The 18,618-nt window shown below is 49.7% G+C and overlaps 1 protein-coding gene across 1 annotated transcript in view; it reads right to left on the reverse strand.

Moving 5' to 3' along the window:
* Positions 1-528: 528 nt before the first annotated feature.
* The window catches only part of SLC2A4 (solute carrier family 2 member 4), a 150,443-nt gene continuing 132,353 nt past the window's right edge, over positions 529-18,618 (reverse strand). Inside the window, exons 10-11 of the mRNA XM_063449854.1 lie at positions 10,602-10,805; positions 529-819 (exon numbers count right to left, since the gene is read on the reverse strand). Coding sequence (XP_063305924.1) covers positions 604-819; positions 10,602-10,805 — 420 coding nt within the window. The 3' untranslated portion in view covers positions 529-603. The remainder of the gene's footprint in view (positions 820-10,601; positions 10,806-18,618) is intronic.

Genomic DNA, 18,618 nt, shown 5'->3' on the forward strand with positions numbered 1-18,618 from the left:
TGTGTTACATATACTCAATGCAATAAACTATTTACAGCTACTAAACAGGTTTATTCTCTAAACATCATATTTCTACAGTTTAAATCCAAATGGGGGTGGAGAAACCAGGGGCAAAATAACTCTTCAATGTGTAATTTGTAAGTTTCCCATTCTGTTTAAACTTGACATTTCAGAGTTAAGTCACTAACCCTTGGTGCAAAACTGCATCTATTGTTAAGACAGACATAAAGGGTCACCTAAATCAAAGCCAAGTTCTAACTAGGGTAAAAGTTAATTTACATGGCAGACAGCTAGATGACATATGGGGGGCTTGGGTGGGATATCTTATAGATGTTTAGCTTTTCAAATAAATAGTTTGAATGGGTTGGGCTGGTATATAAATATATTTAATTACACAGCAAAAAATATACACATCTTTTATACATATGTACTTAATACATAGCAAGGCACTCATCATATACAACACTTTTATATAGCCCACTACTGGTCTCCTGCCCAAATACCTCCCTTGCTCTCTTTCTGCCCCAAGTGAGCAGCAGCTGAGGGCTGGGATCCATGAATGTATAGAATGACATGATCTCTAGGGGTCCAAATGCTGGCTGCTCACTCCTCCTCATCGGCTCCACCACCTCCCAAACTGTCCAGCTCAGTACTTGCTTTCACTTCCATATCCAAGAGTGACAGGTTCCTCCCTCGGAAAGCATGGGCAATTTCATCAAATGATTTCCCCCTGGTTTCAGGTACTCGGAAATAGGTAAATATCAGAAAACCCAGGAGCAGGAAGGCAAAGAGGAGGAAAACATAGGGTCCACATAAATCCTAAGAGTTAAAGGAATAAATGGAAACCAGATGAGTGCAAGAACGGTTTTGAGGATATTCTCTCCACCCCATCTGCTTTAGATGTTCATGTCTTTTAGAGAAAGCACTCACCCATACAGTAAACATCTGTACGCTGTGATCCTAAGAGGAACTGACCCTTAAATGTGGCGATGGTATACTTTAATGTGGGAAAGACTGACCCCTACACGTGTTTCATCATTAGTATGCTGTAACCGTGGGAAGGACCGACCCCTACACGTGTTTCGTCATTAGTATGCTGTAACCGTGGGAGGGACCGACTGCTACACGTGTTTTGTCATTAGTATGCTGTAACCGTGGGAAGGACCGACCCCTACACGTGTTTCGTCATTAGTATGCTGTAACCGTGGGAGGGACCGACTGCTACACGTGTTTTGTCATTAGTATGCTGTAACCGTGGGAAGGACCGACTGCTACACGTGTTTCATCATTAGTATGCTGTAACCGTGGGAAGGACCGACTGCTACACGTGTTTCATCATTAGTATGCTGTAACCGTGGGAGGGACCGACTGCTACACGTGTTTTGTCATTAGTATGCTGTAGGACCGACCGCTACACGTGTTTCGTCATTAGTATGCTGTAACCGTGGGAAGGACCGACCGCTACACGTGTTTCGTCATTAGTATGCTGTAACCGTGGGAAGGACCGACCCCTACACGTGTTTCATCATTAGTATGCTGTAACCGTGGGAAGGACCGACTGCTACACGTGTTTCATCATTAGTATGCTGTAACCGTGGGAAGGACTGGCCCCTACACGTGTTTCGTCATTAGTATGCCGTAACCGTGGGAAGGACCAACCTCTACACGTGTTTCATCATTAGTATGCTGTAACCCTTGGAAGGACCGACCCCTACACGTGTTTCATCATTAGTATGCTGTAACCCTTGGAAGGATCGACCCCCCTACACGTGTTTCATCATAAGTATGCTGTAACCCTTGGAAGGATCGACCCCCTACATGTGTTTCGTGATTAGTATGCTGTAAGTCTAAGATGTACCGATCTTTAAACGTGTTTCCTGATTAGTACACAGGTGTGTATATACAGTCAGGTCCATAAATATTGGGACATCGACACAATTCTAATCTTTTTGGCTCTATACACCAACACAATGGGTTTGTGTTACGGTACCTCCGGTCATAAATACCCAAACCGCCGTTTAGTGGATGTTCCCCGGTCACAATACTGTAGTCGGGTAGCGTATGCAGTATAATCATACGAACCGCTACTTAGAGAATCCTCCAAACTCTCGAACGGTACCTGTACGGCTTTCTCCCTTCTTGAGCTCCAACCGTACGAATCGCCACTTACAGCCGAACGGCCGTAGATCCTAAGCGGCATATAATTCCCATAAGCAGTCTCTAGTCGCCGGTAATAAAATCCCCCCCCCCCAATAACGAGACCAAGCTCCACTTTGAGGGTAAAACACGAACTTACTGTGGGCTACCTGCCCGTATTTATGCAGGTCTCCCACTTGGTGGACACTCCCCTAGGGGACCAAATGGGAGACTGGAATAATAGAAGGACATGGGGACATTTCAGACCTACATCCCCACAATATTCCCAGCATGCATCACAGTTTCCTCCCCTCTGCTCGGGAGATAATTGGGAAGTAATTCAATTATCTCCTCGAGCAGAGGCACATCGCCATTTTAATTCAAAGTTATAAAATACATTAAAATATATAACTTTCTAACTGCCGAACATAATACATTTGTGTAACATCTCCCCAGATAGCCTGGATCTGAGTGCATATTATTGGCGAATAGCGCTCAGATCCCATACGCATAGTTCAATCGCCATGGAGTCTAAGTTGGTTATAGTCCTTCGGTATGCGATCGACTCCATGGGACGGCTATCTGGGTTAAGTCCATTCGTGTCATTAAGTCTCCCGAACGGCTGGTGTTCGTATACCTCTGTCGATGGAGAAGTGGATGGCTTCAGCGGTGTTCGGTTGCAAAAGTGGCCGTTTTGAGGTCCATGAAATAATCATCGAACACCGCTGGGCTTTCGCATAGTTAAAATGGCCGCCGCCTCGTGGTCGACATACGATTGACGACCACCCTGTCTTCGGTCTTAATTGAGAAGTGGCTGCGGTTAACCTCAACGTTCTAATTGGGATCAATAGGTTAACGAGCAACACACTGGGTGGCTGTCCGTCCGTTCGGGGGTGGCGGTCGGCAAACAAATGCATTCCCTTAATCCAGGCATGGAACGGGGAGATTCATGCAAACGGCAAAACAGACGAACACAGTATTCTTAGTCCATACGGATGGGTCTGTCACACGGCTCCCCCCTTGTGGAACACTCCGGCAGACCCGGCTTGACCCTTTGGCGGGTCAACTTGGGGATGACCGGACTTAGGAGAAATAGGGACGTCTGTTTGCCGGGATAACCCATCCGCATTCCCATTCTGCTTACCGGGTCGGTAGCTGATGGTGAAGTTGTAAGGCTGTAGGGCTAAACTCCACCTCAGCAGCCTGCCATTGTCTCCTGAGACCCGGTTAAGCCAGACAAGGGGATTGTGGTCTGTTATAAGAGAAAATTCTTGTCCATACAGATAAGGGCCAAACACTCCTTTTCCACTGCCGCATAACTCACTTCCCGGGGTAGTAACTTTCTGCTGAGATATGCGACAGGGTGCTCTCCTCCATCTTCCCCGACCTGGCTCAGCACAGCCCCCAGTCCATACATGGAAGCATCTGTATGTACAAGAAAACGTTTGTTAGGGACTGGGGCAGCCAGGACAGGGGCATTTACAAGAGCTTGCTTCAGTGCCTGAAACGCGGCTTCACAAGCTGGAGACCACAGGACCTGCTTAGGGAGGTTCTTCTTAGTCAGGTCAGTCAAGGGCTTGGCAACCGTACTGTAGTCGGGGACAAAATGTCGGTAATACCCTGCTGTCCCCAGGAAGGCCAGCACTTGGGTCTTGGTAATAGGTGTGGGCCAGTTAGCTACCGCCTCTACCTTGGCCGTCTCTGGTCGCTGGCTCCCACATCCTACCCTGTGACCCAAGTACTGCACTTCTGCCATGCCTAAATGGCACTTGTCCGGCTTCAAGGTCAGGCCGGCGGCCCGAATCTTGTCCAGTACCACCCCCACGTGTACTAAGTGGTCTTCCCAGGACTCACTGTAGACCGCAATGTCATCCAGGTGTGCACATGCAAATTCCTGGAAGCCATCGAGGAGCCTATCCACCATACGCTGGAAGGTAGCCGGAGCATTCTTCATCCCAAATGGCATAACCTTAAACTGGTATAGACCAAATGGGGTGACGAATGCTGACTTAGGATTAGCATCCTCGGCCAGGGGCATCTGCCAATAACCTTTGCACAGGTCAATGGGGGTCAGATAGCGCCCCCTGGCAATGCGGTCTAATAACTCGTCTACCCGGGGCATCGGGTAGGCGTCAGTGGTGTTCCGCTTGTTGAGCCGCCTGTAGTCCACACAGAACCGGGTGGTCCCATCTTTCTTAGGCACCAGGACTACAGGCGAGGCCCAAGGGCTGTCTGAGTGCTCGATAACCCCCAGCCGGGTCATCTCTTGCATCTCCTTCCGCATTCCTTCTCGGACTGCTTCAGGGATACGGTATGGGGGTTGTCGTAGGGGGTTCTGTCCGGGTGTCTCGACCTTGTGCACAGCTAGGGTGGTGTACCCGGGTTCTTGGGAGAACGTCGCCTGCTTCTCCCACAGAAGCTGTCTTGCCTGTACCTTCTCTGCCGGGTTTAGTCGGTCTCCTAGTTGCACAAGACTAGTAAGGTCAGTCTGGGGATCCTTCTCTAACAAGTCAGGTAAAGGTAAGTTCTCGGGGTCGTCAGTAGCTGGGGCACAGACTACCGCAACATCCTCTGATCGCTCCTGATACTCCTTCAGCATGTTCACATGAAAAGATCGCTGAATCCTTTCATCTGAACAGCTGGCTATAAGATAGGTAGTATCACATATCTGAGCTAGCACTTTATACGGGCCCTGCCAAGATGCTTGCATCTTGTTTGCCTTCACAGGCTTGAGCACTAGAACCTTCTGCCCAACCTGGAAGACCCGCTGTCGGGCACCCCGATCGTACCATCCCTTCTGTCTCCCCTGGGCCGCCTGGAGATTCTCCCTTACCATCAGGGACAGTTTCTCCATGCGGTCCCGGAGTTCCAGGACATATGGTACTATGGGGGTCCCTTCTTGCTCTGTCTCCCCCTCTCAGTGTCCTCTAATGAGATCTAGGGGTCCACGGACCCTTCTCCCATAGAGTAACTCAAAGGGGGAGAACCCAGTAGATTCCTGGGGCACCTCTCTGTACGCAAATAGCAGATGAGGCAGGAATCGCTCCCAGTCCCTGCAAGTGTCAGTAAAGGTCCTCAGCATCTGTTTGAGGGTGCCATTAAATCGCTCGCAGAGACCGTTAGTCTGTGGGTGATAAGGTGAGCTAAGCAACGGTTTGATGCCGCACACCTTCCACAGCTGCTGGGTAAGCACAGCGGTGAACTGAGTTCCCTGATCAGAGAGGATCTCTCGAGGGAACCCGACCCTAGTGAAAGTTTTAACCAGGGCATCAGCAACCGTCTCTGCCTCTATATTAGACAGCGCTACTGCCTCTGGATAACGTGTGGCATAGTCCACCACGGTAAGAATGTATTTCTTACCGGAGGGGCTAGCCCTGGCCAGCGTTCCCACAATGTCAACGGCTATGCGGGAAAAGGGTTCTCCAATGATAGGCATCGATTGGAGCCTAGCCTTTTGGTGATCCCCCCCTTTTACCTACCCGTTGACATGTGTCACACGTGCTACAAAAAACCCGCACATCTCGGTTAAAGTTAGGCCAGAAAAAGTTTTGGGTGATTCTATGAGCTGTGTGGCGGGAGCCTAGGTGGCCCGCTAAGGGTACATCGTGCCCAATCCGCAGAATCTCTTGCCGGTATTTCGCAGGCACCACTAGCTGCCGATTCTGCGGAGGGGCATTCGGTTTCTGGGACGGTTTAGGGATCCTGTACAGCCTATCCCCCACCCACTCGTAATGTCCTCCATCCACCCCTTCTCCCCCAGAATCGGCCCTGGCTCTGTACTTTGCTAAAGTCGGGTCGGTCTTGGTCTCCTTCCCATACATCTCTGGGGTATCCCAGTCTAAACGGGCCTGGTCTAAGGTACAAGTCGGGGTAGAGAGTCTTACCTGGGTCTCAGCAGCAGGTGGGCCGGTCTCGGCGGCACGGGTCGTGACAGCGTCCACTTCAGCGGGACCTTCAGTGGGAGCGAAGGCCGAAACAAGGGGTGCTAAGTCATTGCCAAGGAGGACATCTGCTGGTAAATCCTTCATGACCCCCACGTTCACGTGTCTAGCGCCTGCTCCCCAGTCCAAATGTACCCGGGCAACGGGTAGGCAAAATACGGCACCTCCGGCTACTCGCACTGCTACCGTGTCTCCAGTATGTTGGGTCTCGGACACCAGGTGCTTCTGAAGCAATGTCATGGTTGCACCGGTGTCCCGTAGACCACTGACCTCCTTCTAGTTGACCTTGACAGATTGCCGGTGGTGCTGTCTGTTATCTCGGTGGGCAGCTTGGACAGGATCGGCCTCATGCAGGATGCCCCAGCATTCCTCCTCCTCTACACAGTGAGCAGCCGGGAGAGGTGGTCGTGGATTTCCGCCAACTGGTTTCCTCCAGGACTGGGCCTGGTTAGCACTATTCATTGGGCACTCTGGTCGCTTGTGCCCCAGTTGCTTGCATAAAAAACACCTGATGGGTTGAGAATAGTCCCGTGCATTGAACCGGGGGGGCTGCTGATACTGATTAGGTGGAGGAGGTGCTGACTGCCGGTTCATCGGGGGTTGGTAGACGGTAGCTGTTGGAGGTGCTGCTGGTCGGTACTCCACTCTGATAGGAGCCTTTCCAATAGCACTGTCCAGTTTACGGGCATCCGTGTACTCGTCTGCCAGGCGAGCTGCTTCATGTAGAGTGGAGGGTTTACGGTCCCTTACCCACTCTCTAACGCCTGTAGATAATTTTTCAAAGCAGTGTTCCAACAGGAACATTTGCAGCACCTCTTCCCCGGATACAGCTTGGCACCCTGCCATCCAGTGGGCAGCGGTGCGGTGCACTTTGCATGCCCATTCAACATAAGCATCTCCAGCTGATTTAACTGTATCTCTGAATCGCCTCCGGTATGCCTCTGGTGTAACAGCATACCTGGAGAGCAGAGCTTCCTTGACAGCCCCATAATCCCCGATCTCCTCATCAGGAATGGCCCGAAAAGCCTCACTGGCCCGGCCGGATAACTTGCCGGACAATATAGTAACCCAGTCTTCCAGGGGTACCTTGTGTAGGGCACATTGCCGCTCAAAATCCGCAAGGTACCCGTCAATCTCTCCTTCTGCCTCCACAAAAGGCTTAAATGCTGTAAATGGCACTTTCTTTCTTTCCCCCGGGTTTGCTGTAACTGGGGCTGCTGCAGCACCGCTTTGGCGTAGCAGGTTGGCCTCCACAGCGGCTATGACCTGGGTGATGATCTCTGTAGACGAATTGGGACCATAATGGGCCAGCCTGATTTTTACCGCCCGGTCAAAGCTTGCCTCCTCGGGGGTTCTATCAGCTGTGCTGGGCCCACTGGTTCCCTCTGCCTCTGGTACTCCGTCCATTTCTAACAATAGTGCATTAATTTCCCTCTTCCTGAGGTTACTGGCTTGTCCGCCTCTTTGCTCCAATAAATCTTTCAGGGTAGCTCTTTTCAGCCTCTGGTATTGTGCCTCCATTTAATCCTGGTTGTAATGGTGTCTCTGGGTGATGAGGGTCATCCCGTCGCTTGCCACCAGTTGTTACGGTACCTCCGGTCATAAATACCCAAACCGCCGTTTAGTGGATGTTCCCCGGTCACAATACTGTAGTCGGGTAGCGTATGCAGTATAATCATACGAACCGCTACTTAGAGAATCCTCCAAACTCTCGAACGGTACCTGTACGGCTTTCTCCCTTCTTGAGCTCCAACCGTACGAATCGCCACTTACAGCCGAATGGCCGTAGATCCTAAGCGGCATATAATTCCCATAAGCAGTCTCTAGTCGCCGGTAATAAAATCCCCCCCCCCCCAATAACGAGACCAAGCTCCACTTTGAGGGTAAAACACGAACTTACTGTGGGCTACCTGCCCGTATTTATGCAGGTCTCCCACTTGGTGGACACTCCCCTAGGGGACCAAATGGGAGACTGGAATAATAGAAGGACATGGGGACATTTCAGACCTACATCCCCACAATATTCCCAGCATGCATCACAGTTTCCTCCCCTCTGCTCGGGAGATAATTGGGAAGTAATTCAATTATCTCCTCGAGCAGAGGCACATCGCCATTTTAATTCAAAGTTATAAAATACATTAAAATATATAACTTTCTAACTGCCGAACATAATACATTTGTGTAACATCTCCCCAGATAGCCTGGATCTGAGTGCATATTATTGGCGAATAGCGCTCAGATCCCATACGCATAGTTCAATCGCCATGGAGTCTAAGTTGGTTATAGTCCTTCGGTATGCGATCGACTCCATGGGACGGCTATCTGGGTTAAGTCCATTCGTGTCATTAAGTCTCCCGAACGGCTGGTGTTCGTATACCTCTGTCGATGGAGAAGGGGAAGTGGATGGCTTCAGCGGTGTCCGTTTTGAGGTCCATGAAATAATCATCGAACACCGCTGGGCTTCCGCATAGTTAAAATGGCCGCCGCCTCGTGGTCGACATACGAACGACGACCACCCTGTCTGCGGTTAACCTCAACGTTCTAATTGGGATCAATAGGTTAACGAGCAACACACTTTTCTCCTGGGTGGCCGTCCATTCGGGAGTGGCGGTCGGCAAACAAATGCATTCCCTTAATCCAGGCATACGAACGGGGAGATTCATGCAAACGGCAAAACAGACGAACACAGTATTCTTAGTCCATACGGATGGGTCTGTCACAGTTTGAAATGAAAGGGTATTTACATCCAAATCGGGTGAACGGTGTAGGAATTACAACAGTTTGTATATATGTGCCTCCCGCTTTTTAAAGGACCAAAAGTAATGGGACAGATTAACAGTCATACATCAAACTTTCACTTTTTAATACATGGTTGCAAATAATTTGCAGTCAATTACAGCCTGAAGTCTGGAACGCATAGACATCACCAGATGCTGGGTTTCATCCCTGGTGATGCTCTGACAGGCCTCTACTGCAACTGTCTTCAGTTCCTGCTTGTTCTTGGGGCATTTTCCCTTCAGTTTTGTCTTCATCAAGTGAAATGCATGCTCAATCGGATTCAGGTCAGGTGATTGACTTGGCCATTGCATAACATTCCACTTCTTTCCCTTAAACTCTTTGGTTGCTTTTGCAGTATGCTTCGGGTCATTGTCCATCTGCACTGTGAAGCGCCGTCCAATGAGTTCTGAAGCATTTGGCTGAATATGAGCAGATAATATTGCCCGAAACACTTCATAATTCATCCTGCTGCTTTTGTCAGCAGTCACATCATCAATAAATACAAGAGAACCAGTTCCATTGGCAGCCATACATGCCCACGCCATGACACTACCACCACCATGCTTCACTGATGAGGTGGTATGCTTTGGATCATAAACCGTTCCTTTCCTTCTCCATACTCTTCTCTTCCCATCGCTCTGGTACAAGTTGGTCTTGGTCTCATCTGTCCATAGGATGTTGTTCCAGAACTGTGAAGGCTTTTTTAGATGTTGTTTGGCAAACTCTAATCTGGCCTTCCTGTTTTTGAGGCTCACCAATGGTTTACATCTTGTGGTGAACCCTCTGTATTCACTCTGGTGAAGTCTTCTCTTGATTGTTGACTTTGACACACATACACTTACCTCCTGGAGAGTGTTCTTGATCTGGCCAACTGTTGTGAAGGGTGTTTTCTTTACCAGGGAAAGAATTCTTCGGTCATCCACCACAGTTGTTTTCCGTGGTCTTCCGGGTGTTTTGGTGTTGCTGAGCTCAGCGGTGCGTTCTTTCTTTTTAAGGATGTTCCAAACAGTTGATTTGGCCACACCTAATGTTTTTCCTATCTCTCTGATGGGTTTGTTTTGTTTTTTCAGCCTAATGATGGCTTGCTTCACTGATAGTGACTGCTCTTTGGATCTCATATTGAGAGTTGACAGCAACAGATTCCAAATGCAAATCGCACACTTGAAATGAACTCTGGACCTTTTATCTGCTCCTTGTAAATGGGATAATGAGGGAATAACACACACCTGACAATGGAACAGCTGAGCAGCCAATTGTCCCATTACGTTTGGTCACTTGAAAAGTGGGAGGCACATATACAAACTGTTGTAATTCCTACACCGTTCACCTGATTTGGATGTGAATACCCTCAAATTAAAGCTGAAAGTCTGCAGTTAAAGCACATCATGTTCATTTCACCCATTGTGGTGGTGTATAGAGCCAAAAAGATTAGAATTGTGTTGATGTCCCAATATTTTTGGACCTGACTGTATGTGGAGTTTTTTTGAATAGTAATGTAACTTTTTTTTTTTTTAAATATAACCTTCATTTTTAAATGAGTTTTGTGATTAGTATTGTGTAAGCCTGGGAGGGACCAATCTTTAAACGGGTTTTGTGATTAGTATTCTGTAAGCCTGGGAGGGACTGATCTTTAAACGGGTTTTGTGAGTAGTATGCTGTGACCCAAGGAGGGACTGACTTTTGTTCATCGATTCAATATTTGCCTGTTTATTCTCTTGCACTGTTGTTTAGCCCACTCTCACTTACCGCCACATAGGGAAAAAACATGCCGATTATGAAATTAGATGTCCAGTTGGTACAACCAGCGATAGCCATAGCTGCTGGACGTGGACCCTGACTGAACAATTCTGCCACAATGAACCACGGGATGGGACCAGGGCCAATTTCAAAAAATGCAACAAAGCCAAAAATTGCTAGCATGCTGAGCGAGCTGATGGATGGTATCGTGTCCTGGAAAGAGAGAAGACATTTTGTGAACACACTGTGTGCAATCCTAGATCCCAGTGTCCTGTCCATTCTAGCAGTAATGCCCTGACTCATGGAGCGCCTTTAAGGACAGCCTTCCTCTTCCTTAGAGGCTGTTGAAAGGTATAAAGTGAGCTGATGTGGCATTCTGTCTCTGAAGACTGGCCGTGGAGCAGTAGCGATCTCCGTTCTATCACTATATGTTGTCTGATCTTTTGAATACAGGAATAAACAATAACAAGAGATGGCAATGGGTATCTTGTGCTAATGACAAGCATTGGGTTTTCATGCCATAAGTCTGGTTCCCAGGAGAGAAAGACCCAAGGGACATAGCGCAGCTATGGAAAAGGCACATGTATGAGTGTGAGGATGGATGGTCTATGATTGGTTAAGTTTGTGTGGGTGTCTTTGTATGTTAAGGAGTGGGTGGTGACTAGTTAGCCTACCTCAGTGCCACTTGGGATCCGTGCCAGAAACCGTTTCATTTCTACCCTCCCTTCTTTTTGGGTCCTGATTTGTCATCACAGCTGGTGGGTGGCGTGTCCTTGCCAATCAGTTTGGGAGATGGTTTTACAGGTAGAGTGATAGCGTGGGTAAATTTCCGGATTTGAACCTCCCCTGTCTCTTATGGTAAACTTAAAGGGTACCAAGTGGATGTGCCCCACTGAGTTAAAGACGGCTGGTGGGGAGTATTATGGACGTGCCTTACCGGGCTAAAAGCTGGCTGGTGGGGAGCATTATGGACAGGCCCCACTCAGCTAAAAGCCGGCTGGTGGGGAGCATTATGGACGTGCCCCTTTGAGCTAAAAGCCGGCTGGTGGGGAGCATTATGGATGCGTCTTATTGGGCTAAAAGCCGGCTGTTGGGGAGCATTATGGACGCACCCCACTGAGCTAAAAGCGGGCTGGTGGGGAGCATTATGGACGCACCACACTGAGCTAAAAGCCGGCTGGTCGGGAGCATTATGGACGCACCCCACTGAGCTAAAAGCCGGCTGGTGGGGAGCATTATGGATGCGCCTTATTGGGCTAAAAGCCGGCTGTTGGGGAGCATTATGGACGCGCCCCACTGAGCTAAAAGCCGGCTGGTGGGGAGCATTTTGGACGCATCACACTGAGCTAAAAGCTGGCTGGTGGGGAGCATTATGGATGCGCCTTATTGGGCTAAAAGCCGGCTGTTGGGGAGCATTATGGACGCACACCACTGAGCTAAAAGCCGGCTGGTGGGGAGCATTATGGACATGCCCCACTGAGCTGAAAGACGGTTGGTGGGGAGCATTATGGACGTGCTCCACTGAGCATTATGGACGCACCCTAGGTCGACGGGGACGTTCTCAGCCGCCCTGCAGCATTTAGGACCACCCCCACCTGGACGGCATAGAACGCCAACCATCCTTAACCCCTTAAGGACACATGACATGTGTGACCTGTCATGATTCCCTTTTATTCCAGAAGATTGGTCCTTAAGGGGTTAAGGGATTAAATATACTGTACGACACTTGTAGCCGACCGTTTCAGCAGACAAGGGGTTAAAATCCGTTTAGGCGATATTCCCCTTTCAGATATAAAGGCAGCTACTGTAGAACACCAAACTCCCGAATTGAATACAAGTGAATGCACCAAGCTCCCGAACTGCATACAAGGGAATAAGGTAGCACTCTCTATCAGCATACAGTGAATCCCCCCAAGAACGAGACAAGGCTCCGTGTTGGGGGTCAAGCAGTGGTCTGTTTATTGAGGGCTACCTGCCCCTGTATTTATGCAGGTCTCCCACCTGGTGGACCAGATGGAAGACTGTAACAACGGACAGACAAGTAGCATTTTAGGACATACAGTCACAATACTTTCCCACAATGCATCCTGGCTTCCTCCCCTCTGCCCTGGAGATAATTGAAGTAATTCAATTATCTCCCAGGACAGAGGCAAGACTCCATTATGCATGTGGTGAACACAAGATACAATATTACTTTAAAATACACAGTTACTTTTTGCACATAAAACACAGATATGTAACATATCCCCAGATAGCTCAGGTCTGAGTGCACATTATTAGGTGAATGGCACTCAGACCACACAAATACAGTTTAATCGCCATGGAGCCAAAGTCTTTAATTACACGAATAGGCTCCTTGGCATAGCTACCTGGGTTAAAACATTCCCCCAGCATAAAATAACGAATTTACATACATTCGTTAAATCGGTACGAATTAGAACCAGGGGCTGGAGGCTCAGCGGGGCTTAGCTGACACAGTGTACGGGTTTGGCGTAGGAAAGCCGGGCAGAAAAGCGCTGGCTGCCCGGGGAGCTCCAGAACACCGCCATCGTGTGGCGGCTAGGTGTAACCGCGACCACCCAGTAACAGTCAATTAAGCTGCGGTTAACCGCAGCTACTGGGTGGTCAATTGCCGGTACATTCTCGTTAAGCCGTGGTTAACCGCGGCTTCAGGGAGGTAGATGGAGGGCACACGCCAGCTTCTGGGTGGCCAATTGACGGCGCCGGCCGGCTTCCCACGGCTCTGAGGAGGCTGATAGAAGGCTGTTTTGTTCGGTAGATAGAATTTACCGAACGGCTGTGCAGAAAGGAATAAATAAATCCTTCTGCACAGTAAAATTAACCGTTTAACTGCCGGTCCATAATCCAAAGGCAGCAGGCGAGCAACCAGGCTCCTCCAATGCAATGTGGCGAGATTGGTCTCGTCACATCTCTCCCCTTTTCCAAACAGACTAACAGGGTATCTGACCTCATGCCGGTCAGTGCCCTTGTTAGTCCAGCAGCCCACCCACACAACAGAAACAGCAGTACAGCCCACCCACAATAACTGGTTACTACACCTGGGTAGAGGAGAAACTTGTCCATGTCCAGGTGCCTCACCACGGCTGTGTGGGGGACTGGTAGGCTGCCTTGGTGGGTTGCTGAGTGGGCAGAGACCAGCGGTACTCTGCCCTTTTGCCAGCACTACCGCAGGAGTAGTCTGGTTGAAGCCTGGTTGCTGGAGACCGACTGTCTCCCCTTTAGCTGCACAGCTCTGCTGCTGGAGACCGACTGTCTCCCCTTTAGCTGCACAGCTCTGCTGCTGGAGACCAACTGTCTCCCCTTTAGTTACACAGCTCTGCTGCCGGAGGGGGAGACCGGCTGTCTCCTCTTTGGCTAAACAGCCCTGTCGTTGTGGGGCAGGACCGACCGTCCCTGCCCCCTGTGTGGTAACTGCAGAGACCACGGTCCCATCTGCACAGTTGTGGGGCTTACTGTCTCCCCCTGGTATGTTAAGCTGTCGCTGAGGAGAGGGGGTAACAGGCTCCTCTCCCGATAGAACACTCTGCTGCTGGGGAAAGGAGACTGGGCTCTCTATTCCCTGCACATTAATAATCTGCCGCTGGGGAGAGGGGGTAGCATGTTCCTCTCCCATACATACTTCCAGCCTCCGTGGAGGGAGACAGACTGTCTCTCCTCCCAATAAAGAGTCCTGCTGCTGAGGAAAGGAGACTGGGCTCTCTATTCCCTGCTGGATAATCTGCCGCTGGGGACTGGAGACTGGGCTCCCAATTCCCGGCACATCACACTGCCGCTGGGGAATGGAGACTGGGATCCCAATTCCTGGCACATCACACTGCCGCTGGGGAATGGAGACTGGGCTCCCAATTCCCAAAAAATCATGCTGCCGCTGGGGAGGAGGGACACTGCTCTTCTCTCCCTGCACTTCACACTGCCTTCCCGGCATATCACTCTGCTGCTGGAGGGCAGGAACAACTACCTCTGCCCCCTGTAACTCAGCCTGCCGCTGGGGAGGGAGGACACTGCTCTCCTCTCCCTGCACTTTACACTGCCACTGGGGAATGGAGACTGGGCTCCCAATTCCCTGCAGGACCGGTGGAGAGACCTCGGTCCCATCTCCACCGCCACCTGGGGTTCTTACCAGTAAAACTTCACTCTCTCGTCCCAGCTAAATGGGTCTGGCTCTGGGTCTGTCCTGCTGCTCTCCTGCTGAGCCTTCTCACTGCATTGAAACAGCTGCTGGTACCCCTGTTCTAACTCCCGGGTCACCAGGGGGACCAGGTCTTGCTCAATTTCGTGAGTGTCGTCCCAGTCATACCTGCTCTCCCTCTACTCCAAGAGATCACTGAACCGGGGTTGTGTAGGGCTCCCAAATTCGAGCTCTGAAAAAGACTCTCATAACAAGCCAGGACCATCAAACTCCTCTCCCTCTGGCTTGTCATGCTCGGCTGTCCAGGGCAGGTACTGTGCCCCATACCACCAGAGCGCCTGGTAGGCATCCTCCAGCCACATTTCCTGCCATACCTGGAGCTCCAATTCCTTCACCCATTCCTCCAGGGGCTGCTCTCCCAGGAAGGGCATCCGCAGGGCTAGTCGCTTCTGCAATCGCTGGTCTTCCTTGGGGAGTCTCTCGCTCCGCTGGTACTCCGCAATACCCAGTGCCTGGTACCAGATGCCTTTGCGGACTGCATCTCGGTCAACCATGACACCCTCATCGTACTCCACTGCTGGTTCCATCCTGGTGCTGTCAGGGTCGCTGTACTGAGACATGCGTTGCCCACAAATTGTAAAATCGAAAGAAATGGTGTCTCCTGTAGCTGTCCTTCTGGCTGTAGGAACGATCCCGCCGCTTGCCACCAATTGTAACGGACCGTTTCAGCAGACAAGGGGTTAAAATCCGTTTAGGCGATATTCCTCTTTCAGATATAAAGGCAGCTACTGTAGAACACCAAACTCCCGAATTGAATACAAGTGAATGCACCAAGCTCCCGAACTGCATACAAGGGAATAAGGTAGCACTCCAAACTCCCGAACCGAAACCTCACGAATAGCTGTTAGCAGACGAACAGGAAAAGCTCCCAAGCGGCTTACACTCCTGGCAGTCAGTCTCTATCAGCATATAGTGAATCCCCCCAAGAACGAGACAAGGCTCCGTGTTGAGGGTCAAGCAGTGGTCTGTTTATTGAGGGCTACCTGCCCCTGTATTTATGCAGGTCTCCCACCTGGTGGACACTCCCCTAGGGGACCAGATGGAAGACTGTAACAACGGACAGACAAGTAGCATTTTAGGACATACAGTCACAATACTTTCCCACAATTCATCCTGGCTTCCTCCCCTCTGCCCTGGAGATAATTGAGAAGTAATTCAATTATCTCCCAGGACAGAGGCAAGACTCCATTATGCACGTGGTGAACACAAGATACAATATTACTTTAAAATACACAAAGTTATTTTTTGCACATAAAACACAGACATGTAACATATCCCCAGATAGCTCAGGTCTGAGTGCACATTATTAGGTGAATGGCACTCAGACCACACGAATACAGTTTAATCGCCATGGAGCCAAAGTCTTTAATTACACGAATAGGCTCCATGGCATAGCTATCTGGGTTAAAACATTCCCCCAACATAAAATACCAAATTTACATACATTTGTTAAATCGGTACAAATTAGAACCAGGGGCTGGAGGCTCAGCGGTGCTTAGCTGACACAGTGTCCGGGTTTGGCGTAGGAAAGCCGGGCAGAAAAGTGCTGGCTGCCCGGGGAGCTCCAGAACACCGCCATCGTGTGGCGGCTAGGTGTAACCGCGACCACCCAGTAACAGTCAATTAAGCTACCGTTAACCGCAGCTACTGGGTGGTCAATTGCCGGTGTGGTGGAATCTCGGTAAAAATAAATTTAGTAGGCCGAGATTACCACGTGGCATGTGTACGTGCATATGCTGACGTATCGATCAGTTGGTTGCACGAGGCAAGATACGATCAGTAGTGTACGGAGCATGTGCAAGAATACAGGATGTAGTATTCCCCCTCCTCCATTGTGCTGGACAAGCCATGCGGTCAAACAGGAAGTTAATTCTTATTTGTGTTGATTGGTTAAGAGAATGTGCGGGTGGAGCTTAATATGGGAGGAGTTATGTGCCTATATAAGGAGCCTGCACTATTGTCCGGGGCTCAGAACTTGCTGTATTTTGGTGACGTTAGTCCCTCTGAGTCCCGATCGGTGATCCAATAAAGAATCTCTTCCTTCCTGAAGAAACCTGTGTCCATCTCTCTGTGCTTCGCTTCCGTCAGTTTCTCCGGTATCATTTGGTGCATTGGCCGGGAAGCTCATCATTCAACGGTAGCTGAGAGGCAGAGGCGTGAGACGGTCTATCTTTGCCCACGTTCTCTACGGCTGCACCCCTGAACTTCTGCGTGGACCTCCCTTCGTCTCGGCGCCACTGGTCTGTTGTCCAGGAGATCATCGGCCTCTACGTGAGAAGTGCTGGGGTGTCTCCGTCGATGAGTGTGAACTCAGGTTCAGGAACGAGGAGGTAAGACAACTGCTGTTTTAGACGGCAGGACCCACTAGGGGTATACCGATTGTGCGGTAGGCCCAAAGGGGTTTTGAATCTGTGTATCTGCCCCCTCTGTCGGAGGGAAGGAGCGAAGGCGCACCGCTCGATCGAACGCTCTTTAGTCAGACCGTTTTATTTTGTTAGTCAGGCGGGGTCCTGGTGTAAATAGCCCTAGCCGGACACCGGTGTCTTGTCTAGACTAGCGTTCTAGGGTGTATATTACGTTCGCTAGGTCGGAGGGACCGGGAGACTAAGCGGCGCCTGTGTAAATTCGGTTCGCTAGCTCTCAACCTATCTGGGCTAAGTGGGAAGGCGTGTAAATTTGGAACCCACTAGACTTTTGATAGTGCGACTAAGAGGCGCCTGTGTAAATTCGGTTCTCTAGCTCGCTATATGTGGTGATTGGGCAGTGTGGCTAACCAAAACGGGTGTATATAGTTTTAGGTAGTCCATCAAGGTACTGGCCAATAGTTTAGTTGGGAATTGTAAATGTGTTAACGATTGTTTAGTAAAGTGTATATCTTGTTAGATAGCGCGAGCTCAGCCGTCTAGCGAGAGTGTTAATAGTGTGTTGCTGTATTATAGTGCACGGTACCATAACCCTGTATATTTACTGACACTGTATATAAGTACTAATCATTGTCGTCCATTGCATGTTTAACACCATAACCACTAATAATTGTATTGTGACCTTAACTTGTGCTTTGACCTATGCTAACCGTACTGTAACCGCTATTTGTAAAAGACGATGTTACTGGGGTGTGTTATAGACGGGTAATTCGTATATAGAGAATTATAGCGTGGGTGACTGTATAGTTACGCCAAAGGGCATAATATTGATTATATAGTGACTGGTGTAGCAGCTGTGTGTGTACGGGAATTCCCTGAGTGTTTATTGTTATTGTGTACGTTTCACTTGGTAACCGTACCACGTGGTGCTGTTGCCAGAGGAAACGGGTGTGACTGTTGAATAGTACGCGTGTATAGTATTCGTTGTCGACGACGTTCCATTGTTAAGTATGGGTGCGTCGCAGTCAACGATTCCGGATCCCTTAGGTTGTATGGTGAAGAATTTTAAAAAGGGATTTAAAACTTGTGATTTTGGGGTTAAAATGTCTCCTGTACGGTTGGTCACTTTGTGTACTAGGGAGTGGCCTACTTTGGTTGCGGCATGGCCGCCACGTGGCAGTTTGGATCCAACTCTGGTACAGCGCTTACACGTGGCTGTATCAGGTAGGCCTGAACTTTACGGCCAGTTTCCTTATGTTGATTGTTGGAGACAGGCCGTAAATGACTCGCCAAAATGGCTCCGGACATGCCACGAGGAGCAGTGTCGCCTCATGGTAGCTAGGACTTGTTCGTCCACTAGGACTGGTGTTAGGCCCATTTTGGACACGCCCCCTGAGTCCGAGATCCCTTTGCCGCCCCCTTACTTTCCGTTAAGAGGAAGTGACGCAAACGC

The sequence above is a fragment of the Pelobates fuscus genome, chromosome 3 (genome assembly GCF_036172605.1).
Source record: "Pelobates fuscus isolate aPelFus1 chromosome 3, aPelFus1.pri, whole genome shotgun sequence".
Taxonomy (NCBI): domain Eukaryota; kingdom Metazoa; phylum Chordata; class Amphibia; order Anura; family Pelobatidae; genus Pelobates; species Pelobates fuscus.